Genomic DNA, 25963 nt, shown 5'->3' on the forward strand with positions numbered 1-25963 from the left:
AGTGTTCATTAGTTTCAATGCAAAACTCAGCTCAACTTAAAGGGGACCCATCATGCTCATCTTTGGGTTACTATTGTATGGATTTTAGTGATTTTATGGTTAACATTCGTTTAAAGCCATTTTAAAATATCAAGTTATACAGTGTATCCTGATATAGCCTTAAAATATCACGTTATTATATTAACTCCATATCGCCTTAACACCATAAGCCTTATTTCTGACTGTAGAAACTGGACAATTTGACCTGGCTTGACAAAAAGATCGAATGAGCTGAATGGTAACCCTTTGAAACCTGAATCTACATAGCTTTTCTTGTACTGCTTTCAGACGCCTTTCACAAGTATTCAGAACTTCTAACACTGAACAGATTGGTGAAATTTATTTCAACAGCATGGGAAAAAGGAAAATGAGTAACTTGACAGGAAATTTGTAGATCCAGAAAATTATTTTTAGAAAACTATAAGGGGAAAAGAAAAAGATAACTAAAGAAAAAGTAACTATATTTAGAATTATAATAATTACATATTTAAAATTAGGTTACAAGATTGTTATATTTTTAAGCACTTTTTCCAGTGTTTTTGTTTTGTTTTTTACTTTTTTAAACTAATTTTCAGGTCATTTTCTTGCAATTGTCACTTGTTCCTTTATAATTTTGGGCAGTTTCTTCATTGCTCATTACCTTTTACCTATGTTTTTGAAAGAAATCAAACCAATTTGTTCAGGTTTCAAAGGGTTAAATAATGAATTGACGTACGTACTACTGGCTGAAGTTTTTCAAACTGAAAGGATAAAAGTTCAAAGCTATTGTTTTTTGTTGATGCTTGTCTTAGAGCTTCCTTTTTCAGCCTGTTGTATATGGCCACGGTGATAAAGTTGATTTGGTTTTCTCCACCAACAGCGGAAGCAGCCGTCATGCCTGGAAGAGAATTCTAGTTCTGAAAGAACATCGGACATGCAGGGATTGGGAATTTGTATCCAGCGACTGATCCGCCCTGACTGTGACGTAATCTGTGGCGTTCACATTCAAAGAGTTGCTCCTGATGCTGGAGAATAATGAGATCCCACATGACACCAGTGTGACTGCCTGTGTCTTTAAAGACGAGCACGGGCCCTGAGTGTGCCCGGCACTCAAGGAACAAAGAGGATGAAGGATGGATCCAGGACGAATTGTTCTAAGTCTTAATGATCAGAAACTTTCTGACTGAAAGCCACAATGTGTAAAATCTGCGTGGGTACGTGCCAGCGCCGTGCTGTTTGTCGGGAGCGCGGGTGTTATCATTGTTTCACCCCAATACAACAACATCTAAGTTTACTTTTGAATTTCATTTGAAGCACAGACTAAATATTTTCTTTATGTTTTTCTCTGTGCTTGCTGCAAAAGGGATACAGTGAATTCCCCAACATAAACAGAGATGATTAACTAAAAATGGAGTCTGGCAGAAACAGACAGACGGGCCAAAGTAAATAGAGCACAGAGCAGGCAGGAGGTTGCATCAGCAAGAGCGTGTTTCCACCCAACCCCTGTGCAGGGAGATGTGAAATCCCTCAGGCGTGGGAGATGGGAGAAGGAAGCGATGAGAAAGGAAAGAGAAGGAGAGGAGGAGGGAGGAGTATTTTGTCACAGCAGTATCTACAATCATTTTGATTGATAACTTGCCTCAGAAAAAGCCATGTTTGTGCTTTCAAATGATCAGAAACAGACTAATGATGCACTGCGATGAAAAGAATACTGGTAATCAGAGATATGAAGTTGTATCCCAGATTTTTCTCTCTGGCTTGTGTATTTTTATCGAGGACCAAAAGTTAGAGCCTGACCGATATATAGGTCGGCCGATTTGATCAGCCGATATTGGTCTCTCAGAGATATATCTGTATCTGCGTATATATGGTGTCTGATATGAGCCAATGTGAAAGAGTATTTTTACAGAACAAAATCCAGGAAAAAGATGCTTCATCTAATTTATGATTATATTCCCAGTGAGCTGACAGGTTTGATGCACCGATGTCACTTTTGACAGTAATATTTACTGAAAAACTGTAATATATCCTGCCTTCATTACATATCTTTGTCGCACGTGATTGATAACCACTTTTTAGGGATATCTGCAATGTAGAGATAGATAGATATGAATATATGTAGAAATAGAAATACATACGGGGGTGTCACATCCTAAATGATTAATGCACAGCCCCCGAGCCCCATAATTATAAACATTTCAAAATGAGGAATAGGCCTATCAATAAAAAGCCCTGAATCAAATACATTTTTATTCTTCAAAAATAATATATTGTTGATCAAAATCCCAGTTTTAAATATTTTTGCTCTAGTAAACACATTTTAATGATAGCAGTTGTAAAATATTCTGTTTCTATCAGTTATATGCATTACTAATATTTTTAACATAACAATTCATAATTGATATGGAGAAGTAGAAAAAAAAGGTTTTCAGTCTAAATGTGATAACCAGCGTGCATTTTTTAAATGCCATACAAATAGATCCTCTTCATAAAAAAAAAATAAATAAATAAATAAATAAATCACAGAGGAGGATTCCCGTGCCCCCCTTAACACAGATCCACGCTCAGTCCCATATGTCCTTGAATTCGAGAAAAGTCCCTGTATGGATGGATAAAATACTCGCTGATATATAATTATCAGGATTTCTTACTCTATATCTGAGTTAGCACCAGCTCTTAAAATCCAGTATTGGTTGGGCTCCAACAAAAATATGATCCAGAGTCCAGTTGTCCAGAGTCCAGATACTGCTCTATGAATATGCTAATCATGTATAATATGGGTATCTATCTATTTATGTATCTATAACGTTGGATAACATTGGATAATGGCCAAAAAGGTTTTTTGCAGACCATGTTTCCAGGATGAAACTGACCTTTGACCTTTTGAATATAAAATGTCACTTATCATGTATCACGCCAAAAACATGTTTTGTGAGGTTACAGTGACCTTCACCTTTGACCACCAAATTTGAATCGTTTCAGTGTTGAGCCCAACGTTTGTGCCAAATTTGAAAAAAAAATCCCTCGAGTTGTTCTTGAGATATTGTGTTCATAAAAATGAGACCAGGGCACAGTGACTCTGACCTTTGACCTATGACCACCAAAATCTAATCAGTTTATCAATAAGTCCAAGTGGAGGTTTGTGCTAAATTTGAAGAGATTACCTCAAATAGTTCATGATATATCACAAGAAAGGGACAAAGGGACAACCCGAAAACATAAAGCTTTCAGTCAGGAGTATCACAGTGCCTGAGCCATAAAAACTACACTTTCCATGCGGAAACCAGACCGTACGTCACGAGAGCGCTTTTATCAAGGCCTGAGAAGCATCTTTTCAGATGTGTCCTCACACTGGTCTCACCTAAAACCCACCGCTCTTTGTCAAATATCTGCTGAATGCACTTAAGCTCCATGACGCATTCAACCCTGTATTTGCTAATTAGAGGTGCATTTACAGCATCCAAAGGAAAAACGCGTTCAGGGGTAGTGGAAATGTTAACAACACAAAGTAGGACACTGTCAAACATAAACAATTGCTCATCTTCGCCTCAAGCATTAAAAATAATTCTAAAAAGCATCAGTCATAGAAAAGTAGAAAAACAGTAGCTTAAGAAAAGAACTGAACATAACTGTTGATGAAGCAGTTACTATGACCGCATTAGTCCGTATCAAACGTCATAAATGGTCACATCATCCTGTAAAATGTGACAGCAGCATTGTTATGCATGTCAAAAATAAAATATGACACATCACTTCTACTAAAAAGGAAAGTTGGAAAGAAAGAAATGACGCACGGGACTGCTGACCTGCTGTTATCTCACTTCTCCTACATAAACAGGCAGAGTATAAGGTTACAACAGACCAATCTGATATGTGTAGAGGTGTGTGTGGTTAGTGTGGAGCAGTCTGGTGTCCTGTGCACGTGATTTGATGAAGTCAGATGGGGGTCGTGTGTAATGGCTCTGTGCTCTGCTGCGTCACTTCTTCAGTCAGAGCTGCAGATTTATCAGCATGAGTCTCGCTGCCTGCAGGGATTTCATGGTGTGAGGGAGAAACTTGTCACACAGTATAAAGCAGCTGTGGACAACAGATACTGTAAGAGCCACTAATCCATTCAAGAGATAAACGCAAAAACTTCAGGGCTGTCTGGCGTGAAGACAAACTTCTCCCAACATCCCCAAAACATGGATTAACAACAATATCTTGTCACTGAAGTATAAGCCTCAATAATGACTGTCAAGGATCATAGACAAAACGACTGTCTTTTGTAGATCACATTTCCCCAACATACACAACATGCTAATGTTATTAGCATAAGCCTATGGCATTTTACATTGCAGAAATTAGCTTAGCAACTAGTGGGCTTCTGCTCTACTCATAACTTAACCAGCTTACTATTATTTATGCTTTGTCCTAGTTGCCACTGTTTTAAGTCCATGCCTCTCCTGACAGAACAGCATGGATGACCTTCAGTCTACATGCACGTTTTTTCAGTCAACATTGCTGAAACAGAGCAGCTAATGTAACATTAGCAAGAAGTTATTGAAGTGGCCTGGCAGGTACTTCTTGTTTCCTCAGTGGGGCTTTTGCTTACATATGACGTGTTAATGCGCAGTTTCTTCAAAAACAAAACATTTCCACACTGATGTTTTATTCACGACTACATTATAGTCATATATCCTCATTATCTTTCTCTCGGCTGCTTGCCAAGATCTGCTGGACGATGTGTGACGTGACAGACTTTCAAAATAAGGGCGTGCCTTCTTCTTCTTTTAGATTTCTGGCAGTCTTGATGCCTTACGGCATTTTGCTGCCATTCACAGGTCGGTCTTGGTATCACTTTCTCTTTCAGTTTTACAGTAATACTCTGGAAGACATAAAGTCTAAGGGTGCGCCTGAAAGAGGATGATATGGATCGATGTTTACACTTTGCATTGATGTGATGATCGTTGCTCATTCAATCAATATATTGATACAGATGTATCCAAAGCTTTGAAAACTGAGCAAATGGGTTTGATTTCTTTTGAAAACATGGGTAAATAGGGAAATGACCAACTTGCCAATAAATGTCCCACAAACTGAAATAAATTTTACCTCATCATTTTTTTTTTAATAAAGGGGAGAGGATTATTAGAAATGAATCAAAGAAAAAGAAAACTATATCTTTAATTATAATAATTTTATATTTAAAATTATGTTAGAGGAAACAAAAACTAATAAAACAATTCAACACTTTTTATAGGGCCATTTTCTTATTGTTGTTGTTTTTTTTATCATTTTTAATTTTCAGGAAATCTTTCTGTAACTTTTTGTATCTATTTATTTATTCATTATTATTATTATTATTATTATTATTATTATTATTATTATTATTATTCATTATTATTATTATTATTATTATTATTTGCTAATTAATGGCTCATGTCTTGCTATGTTTTTGAAAGAAATTAAAACAATTTGCTCAAGTCTCAAAGGGTTAACCTGAAAGTTTTGATAGCAATATAAGTGCATCTGCTGCTAAAGGAGTGTTAAATCTAAATTATTTATTTAAATATATACTGTTATTGATGCACTGGCTCAAAGTATTTATTTGTTCTTAATGATAAAATGAAGTTGTGACAGAAACAGATGTGGTTCTGAGTAAGTGGTGAGCAGACTTGCATATGTGTAATGCCTTTCTAGACTTCTGACCACTTAACGGGACACACAGAGAGACTTGTGGACTTAGCAGCAAGCGACAAGTCCCTCTGTTGGATTTAAAATTACTGTATGTGAGGGAGGCTTCCTGGTAGCAAGCTCACATACGTGAATGCAGCTCCCACGCTAGGAACTACAGGCTACAACAAGGCTAAAAACATGACGCCAGTGATGTATTTTAAAACAACTTGGCACGTCGAGGCTTAAGGACACTTGGATTAGTTCGGACGAGCAGTATGGAGACATTTTGTGGCTTTATTATGTTGGGTATTTTGTTTGTTTGTTTTTCAATGTTTGATCCTGGTCACCATTTTCTACAGTTTGGTAGATGAGCACAACGCCTTTTCCCTGTGAACCTCCAGCAGTGTTTTGTGGACTATAAAAGTTTGCCCAACTTTCCATTGACATGAGGCTGAGTGGATAAAGACTGAATTTTCATTTTTGAGTGAAAATTTCCTGTAGAGCGCTTTTACACTATAGAGAGCAACCCCCCCTCCATGAAGGTTAATGAGACATGGGCCAAACTGAAAACTGAAAGTACTGGTCAAATGATTTTTTTCTCTAAGATGTTTTCTGTCATATTACCTGGTTCTTATAAACCCAGTTGATGCTATAAAAAAGGGATTTGATGTCATGATTGTCAACTATGTGTGTCAATCGCTGTGCTTGCGATCAATGTTGCTCCTCGCAACTGGTTGAACGGGCATATGGGCAGGAACTCGACACCACAGAGATTACTGCTGAGGAGACTCTGGCTCGAGCGCAAGATAACAGCGGCCGTATCCGGGACATTTTGGCTTCATTTTTGTGCAATGGGAGGTAGTGGAGACACATTGTCTCATCTTTATATGAAATCTATGATTTACACATACATTAATACAAAGGGCACCAAGGCAACTTTACCAGATGCCACCTGCTCATCAGCTAAACACATACACTCGCGCATCAATGGCAATAGCTTGCCCAAGGAGGAACCAGGAATCTAACTACCAATCTTTGGATTAGTGGACAAACTGCTCTACCTCATGAGCTACTTTGTGGTGAGAAGTCTGATCTCACCACTAAGTCCATTTTCTGTTTAATTTCAAACAACTTTCTTTGTGGTGCCTCAACTGAGTGAACTTCCCACCTGTTAGCGCCACTAAAGATACCTGAACTGAGCACACTGACAATGTCAACAAAATATGGTCGGGGCACTGCTTGCCCTGGTAGTTATGGCCCCACAAAAATAGGGTCCGTCCACACCGTAACTATAACTATAACAATGTCAGCATCCACACTGATGAATGATAGTGTTCTGTAAACACCGGCCCAGACCATGCATTACGCACTCGATGAAAATGGATGTTGATGAGCTGCTACTGCTGTACGTTGAGAGGAGGCTGAGGAGAAACAAACAGAAAACTAGAAGGATATGGGTTCAGAAAATTCTTTAAAGACAACAGGGATTTGGAGAATCAAACACTCTATTACAAGAGCTGTTGTCTTTTGAAGACAAGTTCATTCATCCTTTGGTCTGAGTCAACATCAGTTTGGTGACATTGTGGCGATGCTAAAAGAGGACATCAGTAAAGTTAAAACCAACTTCAAAGACTCCATTAGTGCCAAGGAGCATCTAGCTGCATGTCTCAACTCAAATTACTTTTTTGTGTCATCAGACCAACAATAAGTCATACAGCCATTAATAGCTGTGATTGAGTGATTCCACAATTTTAAAGGTTGTTCGAAAAATCCTAAATCAAAAAGATAAGCTGCAATTAAAATGCCAATACTGTAAGCACTCTTGCAACTTTATTTTGTAGAAAAATGTCTCTGAAATGTACTGATGACAACTTAATTAAACACTGTAAATTCAGAGGATTTGGATCTAAATTAAAATTCATTATGCAGCCTATAAATCATCATATTAACGTGATGTTTTTTAATCAACACGAGGGACTTTTTTCTTTCTTTTTCTCCTGATAGCAGTAAACAGCACCATCTACTGGCCAGAATCTGCTAGAGTCAGGGAGACGAATCAATTATTGATGACTAAATTTACAGGAATGAATGACAAAAACAATAGAAAACAAAACAGCACAATAGTCCATAGCTTCGTACATCTTCTTCAACACAACTTACATTTTGTGGTCCAGATTAGATGTTAGGATCTATATTGGATGTAAATAAGGCAGATTCTGATTGGATGAAATTCCTCTTGGAGTGATCCAAACGATATTGTTCGCCACTTTTGTTGTCGTTATAGTTGTAGTGTGGACGATGTCATCCACTTGAGTAGGAATGATTTTTAAAACTATCTTTTTACAGTTAAAGATTGTTATTGTGGTGCGGATTGCCCTTTAGTAGCTGATGTCAGTTTGTTAGGGCTGAATTGCCGAACTACCCATCAATCTGTCGGGGAGGAATGGTACAATTTCCTCCCAAAATATTTTCATATTCTTACCAGTAGATAAAAATCACGCAAAATCATGGATTCATCTTCTGGAGACCATGAGTGTTTGAACATCAGTTTATGCCAATCCATGCCGTAGAAATCAAGATCTTCCTCTGGAAAGGTAAAAAAAAAAAAAAAAAAAAAAAAAAGAATCTGGTGCCAGAAGAAACAATTGTCAAGATATTTTAGCTAAAAATGTCAACCTGCTGATGGCATGATGAAAAGTCAAAGGATCACCAAATCATTGGGATCCCTCCCCTGTGAATCATGATTGTTTCGTGGCAATCAATCCAATAGTTGTGACATTTCAGGCTGAACCAAAGTGCTGAAGCAAAGACCCGACCAGAAGACACCGCCATCCCTCGAGACAAACTGGCTAAAAGTTCTAAGGACAACAATTTAAATTTGAACAGGCAATATGTTTCAGTAGAAAACCCAGTAATCCTTTCAAATAGGACTCTTGATTATGTCTTGGCGTAAAAGACCTCGAAAACAAAGAGCTTGAGGGATTGGAACCATAATGAACCCGATAAGATAAATGAAAATGGATGATAAAGATGAGAAATATTGTAACTCAACTTTTCTTTAGTGACAACAGTCAAAGCGGCTGAACTTTGGGATGCACAAACTATGGCTGGAGAACCTAATGTTCCGTGAAGAGAGCACGGAGAAAGAAGTTCAGAGATGTACAGGAGGGCTGGGGGCAGAGATGAAGATGAAACTGAGAGATAATTATGAATAGCGAGGTGGCCAAACTTTAATTGGATGGATAGATAAGAGAGTGAGTGGGTGCAGAGAGGAGAGGGTACGAGTGGACATGTACATATAAACTTTGAGGAGGGAAATGAAGTGGATCTTGTGTAAGGAAACTACGATGCAGCTCCCAGGGTGGGTGGAGGAGGAGGAGGAGAAAGGGAAGGAGCAGAATGTCTCCCCTGGTCCCCACAGAGCCAGCTGTCTTCTACAGCTCATTACTCCTCCAATCAGCCCTCCTGTCCCCAGTCACCGTCTCTATCAGTCATGTGCTGGAGGGACTGGCTGGCTGATGGCAAATTAAATCTGCTCTGTCACTGACCTACGATATACATGACCCACATCACACTCAGTAAGTTCTATGTCATCATCTAAATTATAGATATGACAAATTGTGTTTATTTGCTAAAACTTAACTGATTTATTATGATACTTTTTATTCCCCCATTTCCACATCAGTCATCCTGTAAAACAATGCTGAAAACCTAATAAATTTGTCTTTTTTAACACTTCACTGGGAATCTTTCAAGAATCAAAAAGTCTCTAACTATAGCCTCAAACCCAATGTCCCTCACAGATATTAGCATTGTAAGTTTATGAAAACTACAGATATGTTACATTAGTAAGTTTTATATGTAGTACACAGGGATCTGAGTTGTAGTTAAAAAAAATCAAAATATAATGAAATATAAAAGGCCTTTCCTTTTGAGCCGGTGGTCCATTGACTTAGTAAATTAACATAATGTTAGAAAAAGTTGAATTACTGTGTTGGACTAAAACTGGACTTTTAAAGTAAATTTAAACATGTTATTCTGACTGAAATCTTACTAAAATGAATTTCTCAAAGTCAGACTAACACACCGAGATAATGTGGTTGCGGATTGATTTCCTCTGTCATGTATACGCTTCAATCCGACCTGAAACTGGCCTAGACGTTCTGCGCTTGCTCCATGGTCCCGGCACCAGGCTTTGACCCGGAAGTCAAATAGCATACATTCGTAGAAGAAAGGAGGGGGAAAAAGAAGAAGGAGGAAAGAAAACAGAACAAGACGAATGTAAAAATTAAGGGGTAGAGTAAGTACGAAATGTACAGCGCTGAAAAGTTATCCATGTTGTCACCGTTCAACATGTAACCCGTTTGCCACTTACTGGCTTGTTTGGTATGTGACATAATAGGACAACCTGAAGAAGGTCCAGCAGCAACTAGCTGAAAGGGGGCATTTTTCCTCACCTGCCGTGGTGGAGTCTGACATACTTTTGTCAATAAATGGATTCTCCACCGGTGCTTGTATAGTGGAACAAGGACAGTAGTCCAATTAAATGTCCTAATTGAGCCATAACTGTAGCTTGACTTAACTGTGTATGGAAACTTCCTGACTCTTAGCTTTAGCTCTGCATTTCAAAGCACTGTATGTTTCAAAGAGTTGAAATTTTGATGTTTTGTGATGTAGTCTTGCCTTTTTTTCTGTTGGCTTTGCTGTCAGACAGCCAGCCTGCCACACTGACATGCTGCTACAAAGTGCCAACAGCCCAACCTTCGATCTCAACTGTTAGCAAACATTAGCCTTGGTCAGGCCAGGTGGGTTAGGTGGAAACTAGGTAGCAGTGCTGCTCATTCGTGATTATCCACTTACCCCCAGGTTGTCCCACTGAGTAAATGGTTTCATTTTGAGCCACCAACCCTGTTTAGCATTGCAAGCTATGTTAACACTGCTAAAAGTGCTAACAGAGCTAACAGTGAAAATTACAATGCTAAGGGGGTTTGCAGCTCAAAATATAGCTGTTTACTCACCAGGGCAACCTGGGGAGGAGACCAAAGGGTGGCCATCATGTTTCTGTTTCAACGCTGTCAGGATGGCATGCAGTAGCCTAATGTCTGATGCCACTAGCTCACTCCTACCCAACCCATTTGTTGCATAATGCAGTAAACTGAATGGAAGCAAATTTTAGCTATAAACCAACCTGTGTAACCGCTTAGAAATACTCTCAGCGGTGAACAGACTAACAGTTAATTGTTGACATTCTCAGCAGTGGATATGTTAAAACTGCTTTCTCCTTTTCAGAGGACAACAGCTGTCGTCAACGTTATCAGAATTGACTTTTCTCTCCTCCCTTATTTCCCTCTCTCTCCTTTCTTTACCCAGGAATTAATATCAGTTGCCTCCTGTAGATGCCTAACCCAGACGTTTCCAAACAAGATCCTGTCCTTCACCAGACTCTGCCAGCATTTGCTCCATCTTTACTTAGAACTCCTCAAATATCCCCTGTTGCCTGCTACTGACTCCCTCATTGTGTCCTCTCTCCTGCACTACTGTCAATGAGCACAACAATAAGTCCCACTTGAGCGAATCAGAGATGTGGACAGAGTCCTGGATCAACAGTGCTGTGAAGGACAAATCTAAAAAGATTTTCCAAGCTACATTTGAATCCTATAGACAGTGAGCACTTGAAACTGAAAGGTCTTTCAGTGAATTCTTGCAGCTAATGAGCTTAACACAATGTCTTCACTTGGAAATGGTACATGGTCTGTATGTGTAAAATCCACTTTGTATATATATGTGTGTATAATGATATGAGAACAAAAGAATATTTGCATTTCTACTGCTTCCTACCAAATTTCTCATTATTACATAAGTTCAGAACAAGCTGCTCATTAAATGGCAGCGGGCTCCCGAGCTCCACTACTACTGCTCTTGTTTCAAAGCAACATTTCAGATGAGAATATATTATGATGAATGTACTCTGTTTGATCAGGAATAAGACAAATGTGAAGGTGGAGAGGGGTCCTGCCTGACCAGCATAGAAACATGCTTCATTACGGCCATCAGTTCAAATGAATATCACTGTACAGTGTTACTAGTATACTGGGCAAATTATGCTAATTAAAAGACATTTCCTGAACATACAGGGCTGCTGACCTTGCCTGAAGCACACAGCAGTATATAGGAAAAATCAAACTGAAACATTTCACATAGGTTATTCATGGAAGATTATGAAAAAGTGGGCCCCTGGGTATAGATATGCAAAGGGCCCCAACACATCCCCTACATAGGAGCAAGACACAAAGACTTTGTGATGGTTTTGTGGTCATTTTGTGTCCCCTTTGTGATTGTTTTGTGTGTCTTTGTTGCCGTTTTGTGTCTCATTGTGGTTGTTTTGCCCATTTTCCATGTTATTTTTTTGTCTCTTTGTAGTACTTTATGTCTCTTTGTTGTTGTTTTTTGTCTTTGTGCCTTTCTGTAGCGTTTGGGGCTCTTTGAGGTAATTCCATATCTTTTGGGATAATTTTTTGTCCCTCTATGGTTTGGTGTCTCTTTGTAGCTGTTCTCTGTCTCTTTGTGGTTGTTTTGCCCTCTTTTTTTCAGTTATTCCTCAAATTATTCTGTGTCTTTGCAGGTCTTTGTCTTCTTTTTGTTTCTCTTGAGGTTGACTTCCTGGGCACCTTGGGCCTTTTCCGATAGGCCTGTTCAGCCAGCCATCCTATAACATCACCCAGCTCCGTATTAATGTGTGAATTTTGAAAGTTTACTTTCAACTGAGCAGCACAGAGACTGACTGTAGTGATGATGTCAACTAGAGACAAATCCTGGAGCGGCTCTCACAGTGAATCATGCAGCAACTGTTGAGACTCAGTGACAGCAGCCATGGTGACTTCACCAGGACGGAAGCGGATTTTCTGAACTCACAGCTGTAAGCCTGATATTCAAATGAAACTCATTTGGTTAAATAGTAATCAGCAGATGTCACCTAATGACATCATTAAGTATTATTAGGTAGACTATTGTGTATGTCCCGAGAGACTGATTTAACTGTCAGAAATAACCTGATTATGTTCAGGTAATTTGATGAGTTATACATTCAGTGGATGGATTTAATTTACATATTCTGTGTGTGTGATGGGGTTTTCTGAGGTAAACTTGCTCTCTTTAAATCCACAGAGATAAAGCATATACGGGGTGATGAAACAGTCTCCTCTGTAGTTCATCCTACATCAAGAGACAAGAGGGGGAGATGAATGTGTCAACGTTTTTACAAGCAATTTACATTTTGGTTGTTAAAGCCAAGGCACCAGAACAAGGACAGCATAGTGTGTGAGTGTGTGAGTATATGTTAAGGCAACAAATACCAATTCTTGTTTAGTACTTAATTTTCCTTCTTCCACCTCTAGGAGCCAAAATGGGAGGACAGTGATGCAGTCACGTTTTCTCTCAATGAGCATAATCAGTCTGCGGCCTGTTTGTGTTTGTGTTTGTGTTTGTGTATGTATGTGTGTGTGTGTGTGTGTGTGTGTGTGTGTGTGTGTGTGTGTGTGTGTGTGCGCACGCACGCACCCGCTGAATGAAAGTATTACAAGATGTAGTCATGTGCTGCTGTTTATCTGTGTTCCTGCTCTTGAAGGTTCACTCACAGTTTACAGCACATACATGATGATAATGAGATGCTCATGTACTCGAGGTAACCACTGTGCCTGTCAAAGCTGAGCAGCCAGGTTGAAAGGCTCGCTCATCAGCATCCACATTACTGGCAGGTACACACTGTGTGTAAGTGTATGCAAAGCACAGCGGCCCAGTGGCTGGGTTAGCATGTGCAGAGCTGGGGATACTGTTGCAATACTGAGGAGGCAGAAGCACACACTTGCTGAGGAGTTGGCTCAGCCTGCTTTGCATTCTACAGAGATTCATCTCTGCTGCCTGCTCCTTCCCAACAAGGCTGAATTACAGAGGTGCTACACCCCCACAACTGCCTGACAGTGATGGTGCAGGTTCCACTGAGATAATCTTTATAGTTTTCACAAGTGGTCCAATTTAGTACTTTATATAGAGACTACGGCCATATTTGCTCTAGGAGGATGCACTGTATACAGCAGTGCTTTGATATAAATATTAATGTAAGTCTGCGTGTTACATAGACTGTATATTAAAATGGATGATGTGTCCTAGGCCTGTGGGACACAACAAAATACATCGTCTGATGATATAAAAATGGCTATTGTTTTAGATTTTGCTATGCTGTTTATTTCATTTATGACATCTGAGTGCTTTGGGTATGTCTATGTGGCAGAGAGGGCGTCTACACAAAGCACGGCACCAAAACTAACAAACATGGAGGACCTGGAAAGCGCTAAACTTTTGCTGTTAGTGGCCCTGTAAATGTTATTTAGTGTTAATTATTGTTGTTGAGTTCTTTTTTATTTAAAAGTTGAATTTGTTATTGATGATTTCTATTTATCCATATTTGTAATGTATATCTAAGTATTCTTTAAACTGTTACCTATACTGTAAGAATTTCCATTTAAAATTTCCCTCTGCAATAATAAAAAGCTGTTTGCTAGTGTCATTAACCGGTTTGTGCTTTATTTTATTTAATCCTTTGAAACCTGAGCAAATTGGCTTCATTTCTTTCAAAAACATGGAATTAAGGCAATAATAATAAAGAAGAAATGATCCAAAAATTAGCAAGAGATCAGTAAAACATACAAAATTACCTAAAAATAAAATAAAAAAAGTTAAAAACAAACTTACAAGGAAAGTACCTTAAAAATTGCTTAAAATGCAAAAAAAAAAAAAACTGTAACAAAAATTAAAATAATTACATTATTATGATAACTATAAATATTGTTTTTTCCCCAGCTTTTTTCTTTTATACCAAGATGTTTTTCCTTAGCTTTTTAAAAATAATTTTCTGAACACACTAATTTCTTATTAGTGTTGCTTATTGCCTTTGCCATGTCATGTTTTTGAAAGAAATCATACCAATTTGCTCAGGGTTCAGAGGTTTCAATACTTGTGAAAGACATCTGAGAGCAGCACAACAAAAGTGATGTTGCTCCAGGTTTCAGAGGGTAATAGTATCAATTCAGACACAGTTTAGGCACTGGTACTGTTTTAAAAGTATTGTTTTAGCACCAGTATCGGAAAAAACCCAAAGGATATCCAACCCTAGTTAGGGGATCACTTAAGACATACCATAATAGGATTAATCTTTTGAAACACTGTACCAAAAATCCAGACAACAGCAGTCATGACTCTGGACAAAAGTGGTGGACTGACAGGCTGACCCTAAAGATCACCTTCCAGCATGGCTAAGACACACTCCCTGCACTTTTATTCCTTCATCTGTTTTTTTTTTCTCCCTCCCCCTGCAAACCCCTGGTGTCATCTTGCTCTCTATGCTCACCTCCTCCATTCCTCCCCTTCCATCGCAACGGTGGGGAAATCCCTTGAAGATGGCCCTCCATCAGTAATGATTTTCTGCTCAGCTGAGCAATGAAAGGTTCACATGCACTCTCTCTGCATTGCTCTCCCCAACTCTCTCACTCTCTCTCTCTCTCTCTCTGTAAACCCCATCATCCATCCCTCAATGCATCTCATTAAAGTTTTAAAGCCAAGGTAAGCCAGCACATCAGTGAATCTCTCCATCCGCCCACTCTAACTCTGCCAAATTCCACCCCAGCTTCCTCATTTTCTCACCGTGTCTCACTCTGGGGCTGTGTAAAATTAAGGAGAAGACAGCTTGGCATGTCTTTATTTAGAAAATAATAAGCGAACAGGAGATGTGGCAACTGAAACTCACTGAAGAGCAGGAGGGAAGGAAAAAGTGATGAGATGGAGCTGCAGAATCTTTGGAGACTCCCGAAGAGTTCCCGGCCTCATAGAAAGCTGGAGGGCAGGCTGATGTGGATGCAGGCCACAGCTGGCATGTATAATCTGGTGGGGAGGTTTCTCCAGCACTGGGACTATACTGAATCTAATTGTTATTCTCTACCAAACCTGGCAGGCGGCAGTTGAATACTATGTCTGAAATTAGTGATGTCACCCCCAGAAGCACACAGGGAAAACTGGATGGATTTGTGGCATGCATCTTTAAAGAAAAACAACCGCAACCCCAGAACAAAGTATGAAGACAAGATATTTGATGTTCAAACTGATAACCCTCTGAATTTGCCTGCAGCGCATTCCAAAATCAGTTGGGTCAGGGGCATTAAAAGTTGTGGAATGCTCAAAAAACAACCTAGTTGGCAGTGCCCAGTAGCTCATCTGGTAGAGCAGGCATGGGGCCTCCTACTAGTTGGACATGCCCAGAACACCTTCAGCGGGAGGCACCCAGAGGGCATCCTGATCAACTCAACTGGCTCCTTTCAACGCAAAGGAGCAGTGGATCGACTTTGAATTTCCTCCGAATGTCAGAGCTCCACATCCTATCTCTAGGGCCGATCCCAGACACCTTACGAAAGGAAACTCTTTTCAGCCACTTGTATCTTTAGTCACTCCCCAATTCTCATGACCAAAGTTGAGGGGTTGGGATGTAGTAAACTGAAAGCTTGCCTTCTGGCTCAGCTCCCTCCTAACCACCACAGTCTGGTGCAGCACATCACATCACTGCTGATTTTGCACCAAACTGCCTGACCATCTCATGCTCCATTCTTCCCTCACTGGTGACAACGAGACCCAGAAATACTTGAACTGAAATACCAGTACTGTTTTTACCATCTACAATTGAATGTATCATCAAAAGATTTGGAGAACCTGGAGGAAACTGCACAAGAGGCAACGCTAAAAACCAACATTGGATGTCTGTGACCCTCAAGCTCCACCGCTTTAAAAACCATGTAAGGGATATTATTACAAGGTCTCCGTAACACTTTGGAAAACCACTGTGGGCAATTATACTTTGTTGCTGGATCTACAAACACAAGTTCAGACTCTACCATGCAAAGTGAAAGCCATGTATCAACCACATCCAGAAACACTGCAGAAATGAAAATTCTGAAAAGTACATATGGGTTTTGGGGCAACATATGCTGCCATCCAGATCATGTCTTTTTCAGGGACATCCCTGCTTATTCCAGAAAGACGATGAGACACATTCTGCATGTGTTCCAAAAGTGTGGCTTCACAGTAAAAGAGTGCCCCTACTATAATGAACTGCCTGCACACCAGATCTGTCTCCCATCGAAAATGTGTGGCTTGTATAAAGAAAATACAAACATGGAGACCCTGGACTGTTGAGCAACCAGCGTTGAATATCAAGCAAGAATTTGACTTTCAAAACTTCAACACAATAAAATGTATCAGTTGAACATCAAGTATATTTTCTTTGGTCTGTATTCAATTGAATATAGGTCAAAAAGGATTTGAAAATCACTGCATCCTGTTTTTATTTACATTTTACACAGTGTCTCAGCTTTCTTGGAACTGGGGTTGTACATTAGAGTAGATATGGATTTGTTGTTCTTTATGATGAATATTTCTGATTTTATCATTATACTATGTTATTTCATGTGTAATGAATGAATGGATTCATAAATAATTCATAAGTTTGAATATTCTCTTTTGAAGCGTCTGTGTTCATATACTGTAACATTTATGCAAAATGGGCTTATAAAACACAAGCATGTAAGCGATGTGAGCTAATTTCATATGTAACGCATATATACAGCAATACATGACTCATTGACCCTGATTCATTATCCACCATAAAACCCACAGAAGCCTGATGTTTCCCCTCCAAGCCGCAACATCCATTTCTGGCGACAGAGGGTATTAAGGAATAGTTCAGTCAATATTATCCAGCAGGCTTTTAGCAACTTGTTACTGAGGGATATCAATATTAATGGCATAATACTGAGACCTCATTATGCTGAAGGTCATGGGGGAGTGTGGATTTCAAGCAGAGGGAGATGAACGAAACTCTTCAACATTTCTGGCAGAGAAGAAACATTCGACTAGCTGTAGGAGACCTCCTGAAGGCAACCTGTCGCTTTCACTCACACACTGGAGATAAAAAAAAGTGAACTGAATCTTTTAAATTTGCAGTTGAAAACTTCTCAAACCATCCTCATGACTTTTAGTGCGCGCAAAGTGGATTCAGTCATTAAAATGCTAAAGAAGAGTACGGGTAAGTAATGATTTATGGCACCACAGGGACTTTGTACACTGCAGGGAGAGACTGTATCTGAGCAGGTAGTGTGGTGCATGGAAGATTAAGGTGCTAACCTGCATTTCCCAGATATCTCATAATAAGAAATCTCTTTAAACCCAGCAGATGAGGGTTGTGTTTGTGGTGTATTTTTCATATATTAAACTCTTTTTTTTGCCATTGATTTTGCGTTGACACTCTCCATCTCTCTCTGTGTTAGTAAGCATGTTACCATGATATGTTAATTGTGCTTAAGCAAAAAATGAAAGGAAAAAGGAAAAAATAATAAAATGAGAAATACAAAGAGGTGACAGTGAAGTTTGCTGCCTTCTTATTCCAGTGTAAAACGGGCATAATCAACGCACATACAAAAATACACTCATTCTTTCCTACAAAAATCCTCTGACAAGGACAAACACACTGAGCTACTACTGAACAGGCCTTTGTCACAGCAGACTTGTCATAGTAAGTAAAGAATGATAATGTTGTCTTCAAGTATTCCAGTAAGCCATGACAGTGAGCCGGCATGAACAACAGCAAGACCTTGAAATCAAAACAGCTGCACTGCATTTCTGCATTACTCATTCTATTACTTACACCTGTGCTTTTCCGACTGTGGCGTAAGCTGTAGTGGTTATGGAACAGACCTGCAGGACACAAAGCATGATTCCATATCAAGGACCAAGGCCCCGTTCCAGATACATGATCCCAAAGTTCAGTTTGTTCTGGGCAAACACTGACATGATGTTAGAAAAAGTTGAATTTTTGTTTTGGTCTGACTAAAACCAGCGTTTTAAAATACATGCAAACATTTTAGTCTGACTGAAATCGGATCAAGTCAAATTCCTCAAAGTTGAACTAACACACCTTGTTAATGCGGTTGGGGGTCAATTTACTCTTTCATGTATATGCTTCAACTGGACTTGAACTGGCCTATGTATTTTGCACATGCTCCACAGGCCCCCTGCTGAGCTTTGACCCGAAGTAGAACAGCGTTACATGGTAAAAGAAAGTCGGGAAAAAGAAAAAAAAGGAGAAGAAGGGAAGAAAAAAAAACCCAACACAACGGTACCAAGTAAGTCGTGAAGTATGTATGAGCCAAAAGGGTTATCTATGTTTTCACCATTTGACATGAAACCATTTGCCACAAGGTCCAGTAGCAACTAGCTCTAAGGGGGCATATCCCCACCAACAATGGTGGAGTCTGACATACTTCTGTCAAGAAGTCAATTCTCCCCCTCTGCTTGTATAGCAGGGCGGGGTAAAAAATTGATTCATCAATGTATTGCAATATGTTTTTTTGCAAATCTGCAAATTCAATATCGATTCATAAAATCCTGAAATGGATTCTTTCCGATGTAATGACACCCCGCTCCTGTGGGGACAGTGTGAGAGCCGCCAGAGTGTGACTGACGTTGTTCAGAGGTCCCGCTTGACCCCCAAACAACGTCTGTTGTATATTCATTAACCCCCTGAGTCCTACACCCTTTTTACCTATTTTTGGTTTGCCTGGACTTTTTGTGTAAAAATGCACTTAAAACCTCAGTCTCTCAATGCACAATGAAGGTATATACATCCATTCCATGGCGACAGTGGTGCAAGGTAGCAGTGTGTTTAAATCAGCGCCGACAGCATTAAAAGCTGACGTTTGGATACACGAAGTCGATGGTAGTTACGTCGTATGTGAGCCTCGTGAGTCAGTGTTAAAACACTACAGCAACACGATGAACCTACGTAACCGTTTGAGCCGACACCACGCAGATGTTTTGCAACCCGTTGCTAATGCTAAAGCTGTGGATCACACACAAATGCAGCTTGACAAATCCTGCTTAAATGTTTATTACTTTTGTTAAGTTCGGCTCAGGCAAAAATGTGCCCTTTTCTGTACTTTAAATTTATTTTATTCTGAATTTTTATCTAATAAAGAATAATGTAATGATAAAATAATTTTTGGTGTCAGTTTGTTCTAAATCAGTACAGATAACACACACTTTATCTAACACAGAGGGTATTCGAATGAATTATCTGACATCGACACACATAACTGAATCAATATCAAAGCAACTGGATCATTATAGAATCCAATTGTGACTCAAAGAATCGAAATCAAATTAAAATGTGAGGTTCTTGACAATACCCAGCCCTATTGTATCGTCACTGATGGCTCCAAAAAAGCAAGATGGCAACAGCCATCAGCAAAGTACACATGGAACCACCTCATATTTTCAACCAGGCATTCTTCTCCAGTAACAAACTACAGTATCAAGTACAAGGGCAGAGTATTATTTTCTCAGTAACAGTGCTAACATCCCACCTCAGCTGCGACTCTAACTCCAAGCTAAATATTCTTCAATGCAAAACCATACAACAACTGTAAAATACAGTCTAAAATAAGCAAAGTCAGCTGACTTCCTGATTTCAATTAGGAAATATCTGATGAAACGTTGAGTAAAAACTACAAATTAGACCAAGCATTCGAAGACAACTTTTGATACTTGTTGCTACTGACAAATTACCCTAGATATGGGATGTGGGGTTACAGTACATGTGAATGTAACATTAATGACATATGTGTGTGTGTGTGTGTGTGTGTGTGTGTGTGTGTGTGTGTTTGTGTTTGTGTTTGTGTGTGTTCTGTGTTAACAGTAGATCAGAGGTGATGCAATCACCTTTGCCTGGGTGTGCAAGCCCCATACGCTCACTGTGCCCCACATGCTGCTGACTGGCTGATGCAACCCGTGTGCTGCCGTGGTTTAGCCTGGAGCTCTATCATACAGTCCCCTGAATGATGCATCATGCGGCATTTACATCAGGCCACTGTAGAAACCAAGTGTGAACACATTTCACCTGAATATCTTTCACTTATTTTACTGAAGCGTCCTCTGCAGGGACCACTATCCTTGCATCGGCGCGGATGATGTGGGTTTACATTTTTCATCACAGCTGAATATTTCTCATCAGCGCTGAATACTGAGCAGGGTCGGAGCTCAGAGCAAGGTTCGGTCTCTGCACAGGACTCATGATTGTGTCCTCAGAGTGTCCAAGCAGTGATCCAAGCTGCCTCTAACAGGCTTTACAAATTAATGACACAAGGTCTCCTGCAGGTTTAAAGAGAAAATGTGTGCTTTTTTTATGAACAGTACAGACAAATAGTGCGTTATTTAGCAGCAAATTAATCCACAACCTTAAATTTACCAACAGAATAGGTGAAAAAAAGCAAGACTAAACTGATCATGAGCAGAAAGGTCATTCAAATTCTTCCAAAGTAGAATTTCTCCTTTACATTTTCCGACCCACTGAAAAAGACCATACAGCTCCTGCGCATAAATTCAAAGTTTCTCCTCGTGCTATTTATAGCCGGGTCAGGCTCTATATTGTAAAACACTGCTTAGATGTTAAAAATTAGATGACAAATATCCCTGCTTCTTGTCACTTCAGCATTACTTTAGGACATTATATAGAAAATGATCTGTCTGGAATGTTTAAATTCTTAGAAAAACACGGTTCGTCAAAGAGAAGGGATAGAAAGTGTGAGAGAAAGCTTACCATCGGAGGGCGATCTTGATGGGTGTGGTGAGGCAGGAGGTGAAGAGGTCAGCGGGGAGGTCAGGGTTCATGGGCAGCAGCTCGCTGGCCTCACAGGCAGCCAGCTGGATGCAGTTCTTCATAGAGGGAGGCAGAGGCATCTGAGCGAGGGGGTGGCTGGGGTTAATGGCTGCCACCTGAACAGATGAAAAAATGACAGTGTTTGTTTACAATTATTGGGCTGCAACAAACACCTGAGCCACATCTACAAACTAGGCTGGGCAATACGGAGAAAATCAAATATGATATTTTTGGCCAAATATCTCAATATCAACATTTGGACAATATTGTAGGATTAACTATTGATGCTTTCACAGAATAGTTACTAAGTCAGGGTATTGTATAAAAAATGATGACACAAGTAACCTAAGAGTGACAGTCATTAAAGGAATGCTTCATTTGATATTCATAATGTGAATGGAGTTGCCTGTTGTATAGATAGATAGATAGATAGAGAAAGAGACAGAGAGATAGAGAGATAGATAAAGAAACATATATATGCTTTGAAAAGTAAATCAAAAAACAGAAAAGATAAAAATTTGACAAAAGTGGCAATGGGATGATAATCTATAATCAATGAATAGATTCAAACAAGCCACAAGAAATTGCATCTTCCATGTTTGAAAAGAAATAGGAGGAAATGTAAACATTATTTCCTACTCTTTCTCAGCTAATCAGTTAATTATAAATATATGTATATCGCACTGAATTTACAAAAAAAGCCTTGACATACATGCATATTAATATATGTTAAACATAATGCGAACATGTGTATGCATCTGCACACAAGTAAACATGCAATATACAATTTACAAACAGTAAGCCAAGTTGTACATACAATGCCGATGTCATAGCCACACTTTCGAACATGTTGATTGCATCTCAGCACGCTGAACTGTCAACTCGGTTAGATACACCGTGCTTGACTTGACCACACAAAAAGACTGTATAGGTTGTAGCTGCTGCTGAGGGAGTGTGAGCTCTGCACCAAGGACAATTGGTGGGAGTCCACCTGACAACACACACACATAGTGACTGGGCTAACTGTTAGCATTCCTCCACTAATGTTACTTTTGCTGCCGAACTGGCAGCAACAGAAAGTTTGCTGATTTGACGTTAGTCAGGAAGGCTCAAGATCAAACTCTTGGCATGAAAAATATTATGTTCATGCATTGTTTGACTAGAGATGTTTCAAAAGATGTGGCAACTCAGCTCAGATAGGCCGTATCAGAAAACAGATCAACATTGGGCATCAGCATCCTGTGAGACAGCTTTTCTGGATGTGCCCAAAACTGTTTATTTGTTGTAGATCTTTACCGCAGTTCAACAAAAGAACAAAGCAAGGATGCTTATTGCACAATAGAAAACTTCTGTCAAAATTGCCATCTTCTGGGTGTTAGTTGTGAGCTCAGAGGTTGTTGTTGGTTCTCATAGTCAAGGGGATATTAAAAACATTATATGTAGATAGCTGAATCAAGGGAGAATGAAATTAAATATGGTCAGCAAATGGCAGGCTTTTGCCACAGTCTACATCTGGTGAAGTTTCCATACTACTTGGCATTGGGTTACTTTGGTCGATACCTTAAAGCTATTGAATACCCATACCTCGGCCTAATATTTGCAAAATGACTTTTTTTTTTTTTAGAAATAATCATCAGTAATGTGAATACAATGACTACATGGGTAAAGGTAAACAACAGAACAGCTAGAACAGTCTGGTAAGTTCAGAAAATTGCATCAATTAAGGAAATTAAGCCTTTAAAACCAGGAAGAGGCAACACTTCAGATATTAGATGTCCAAAATATAAGACAATATGTAGTCTCATACCAAGAAAGCTATAATTTCAAAATATATCCCTGTTCTATCAAAAATTCTATTGAAATATGTCTGCCTAAAAAAAAATCAAAATATCAGGACACACTTTTAAGTTCTAACTCAAGTTCTCTGAGTGTGAATGTGCAGAGTCTGACCTGCTGTCAGGGGAAATGTCTGACAGAGGGACAGACAGAGACAAGGAGCAGGGTGACAGACGACTTGACTTTAAAGAGATGAAACTAGTTTGTGGCCGGTATCTGTCAGTATATGTCTGTCAGAGGACACAGCAGACACAGACATGGAGAGCATCTCATTGTGACAGCCCCATTTGTTGACACCCATTTGCTGCTGTTTAGAAAATGTGGAAGTGTTTCCGTTTGTTCTGACTGTTTTATGGGTTCCCTGGTTTGTACTTGTTGCCAGAAATTAGCATTGTCAAAAAAAAGCCAACGTCCTGGCATTGTGGCAGTGCTAGAGGGAGTTAAGGCTTAGTCTACACGTACATGGGTATTTTTAGAGATGCATATTTTCCTCCTGTGGTTACAAAAGAAATCCCATCCACACAGACAGTATTCAAAGAAAAATCTCTGTCCACACCAGAATGCAAACGCAGGCTGTCACCTACGATGTATAACTACACTGACTCTCTAACACCTTTTATTACAGTTTAGATGTCTTTATTATCCACAGAGATGAGGAAATATAAATTGCATTCTCACTTCCCTGCTTCCGTTTCAAAATAAGAGTCCTCTGACAAAGTCTCTGTTGACACAATCCCTTCAATTGTTGAAACATGGCATTTTAATATGTAGCGTCTGCAGGACCGTGCTGTTGACAATGCAAGAGCTGCACGACTTCATAAATCAGTGGAATATGTGCTCATAAATGTGGAAATATAGAACTCATAGCAGCAGGGAGCCCTGCAGAAGCGTCACAGCAACAACGCTGTCTGAACACTGAGCGTGAAACACTCTGCACGGCGGATTGCCTTCACACGCTGCTCAGGCATGCAGTGTGCTGCAGGCAGACGATAACGACACACACTCCGTCAAAAACAAGGGAGACAACCCAGAAAACCCTATTTTTATTGTCTACACAGAAACACAGAAAACTGAGTTTCTGAATATCTACACTCTGGCTGGATTTTTCAAAAAAATCCATTTTCAGTGACCAAAAACAGTTTGTGTGAGAACAAAAGGCTCAAATGCATAGAGAAAGCTACATTTCTAAAAATACTAGGAGTTCAGACACTGTGACAGAAGCAAGGTGGGAGGACAACACAAGCAGAGCAGACGATGAACTTGAGCTGAAGACCAGATAAAAAAAGACAAAGAGAAGCTGCTGCAGAAAGGAGGCCAAAATACAAAGAAGGAAACCTCTTGAAGTAAAAACAAGTAAGAAAAGTAATGTGAAGTCCCAGTGTGAGTTTGTGCACGTCCAGTCATGGCAACAGGTGAAGGCATTAGCACCCTGTTACCGCCTACACCAGCCTGCTCCAACTGTTGTCATTATTGTTGCAAGCAGTTTGTGTTTCTTGGCAATCATGTCATCGCTCTGAGAAAACTTTTCTACAAAAAGCAAATCTACTTTTCACTTGATTTCTTGTCAGCTTTCTGAAACAGCCTTCACTGAGATCACATATTCATCCATTTTTCCCATTTAAAGCGGCTGCATTTATAATGGGCTGAACCTTGTCCATCACAGAGATGTTTTGAATCTTTATAAGCTGCTGTATTGTGTGGACCACACCGAAAACTGAAGAAATACACAAAAATAAGCCTCACTGAAAAAAGTGAAACTAACTGAGTTCAACTTTCTGCTTCTGTTATGAACAGCATGGGACGAGCAATAAAAGTTGTTTTTTAGGGGGAGGGGGTGTTTGCTCTCTGGTGCAAAACAGGAAGAAAATCTGATTGCAGAAGAAACAAATCAGAGCTTTTTAAAGGTTTACTACGTAAACTTCCACACAAAACATTACATGTGACGCACTGCCGAAGACATTTTGAGAACTTAATGATAATGTGATGGTTTATTGATCCCAGTGAGGACATTTTCCTCTTGCTTGCCCCTTTACAGGCGGTCGTCAGTGGTGAACAATTCTCCCGACTATTCTAAAAACAGATTTAGCGTGTTATTTCCACACTCTGGGACGGCTCAGTCTTTATACACAAACCTGACAAATGGAGGAGGCTAACATGTGATGTGAAACTAATTATATTTGGAGCTCTTGACTATTCATGTGCTCATTGTGCTGTTTCACTGTTGATTTGTTTTCTGGGAGTTCAATATGGTTTCTGTCTTCCGCTGAGTAGACTTTAATGAGCTGTGGGTCTTAATGGAGCCAATCCAAGACTTCCCTTTAACATCACTGACTGCTGTGGGTGGCTGCTTTCATTTTGCAGCTCTGCCTGTTTTTAGTGAGAAATTAGGGAGGGAGATTATTGTATTATTATTACTGTTATTGTCTGCTCTTTTCTGCAAACACGAGTCTCTATTATTCAGAAAAACAATTACACTGCATTATGATACTCGCTTGTCTCTGAAGCCATTTTTTTTTTAATGTTTATTGCAACTTGTGACTTCCGCAGTGATGAAATTAAAGTAAGACAGCAGGATGTCTCTTCTAAAGTTTCACCCACTTTTTAATTAAAATTCCTTGGTATTTGTCTAAAGGTCCAGTGTGTAGGATTTAGGGGCATCTAATGGCAGAAATGGCAGGCTCGCTATCACGGTGGGTCAAA

The 25963-nt window shown here is 39.5% G+C and overlaps 1 protein-coding gene across 1 annotated transcript in view; it reads right to left on the bottom strand.

Moving 5' to 3' along the window:
- The window catches only part of rptor (regulatory associated protein of MTOR, complex 1), a 248178-nt gene that overhangs the window by 123409 nt on the left and 98806 nt on the right, over positions 1-25963 (bottom strand). Inside the window, 1 exon segment of the mRNA XM_042484972.1 lies at positions 21368-21543. Within this exon segment, the coding sequence (XP_042340906.1) occupies positions 21368-21543 (176 nt within the window).

This window comes from Plectropomus leopardus, chromosome 4 (genome assembly GCF_008729295.1).
Source record: "Plectropomus leopardus isolate mb chromosome 4, YSFRI_Pleo_2.0, whole genome shotgun sequence".
Lineage (NCBI taxonomy): Eukaryota > Metazoa > Chordata > Actinopteri > Perciformes > Serranidae > Plectropomus > Plectropomus leopardus.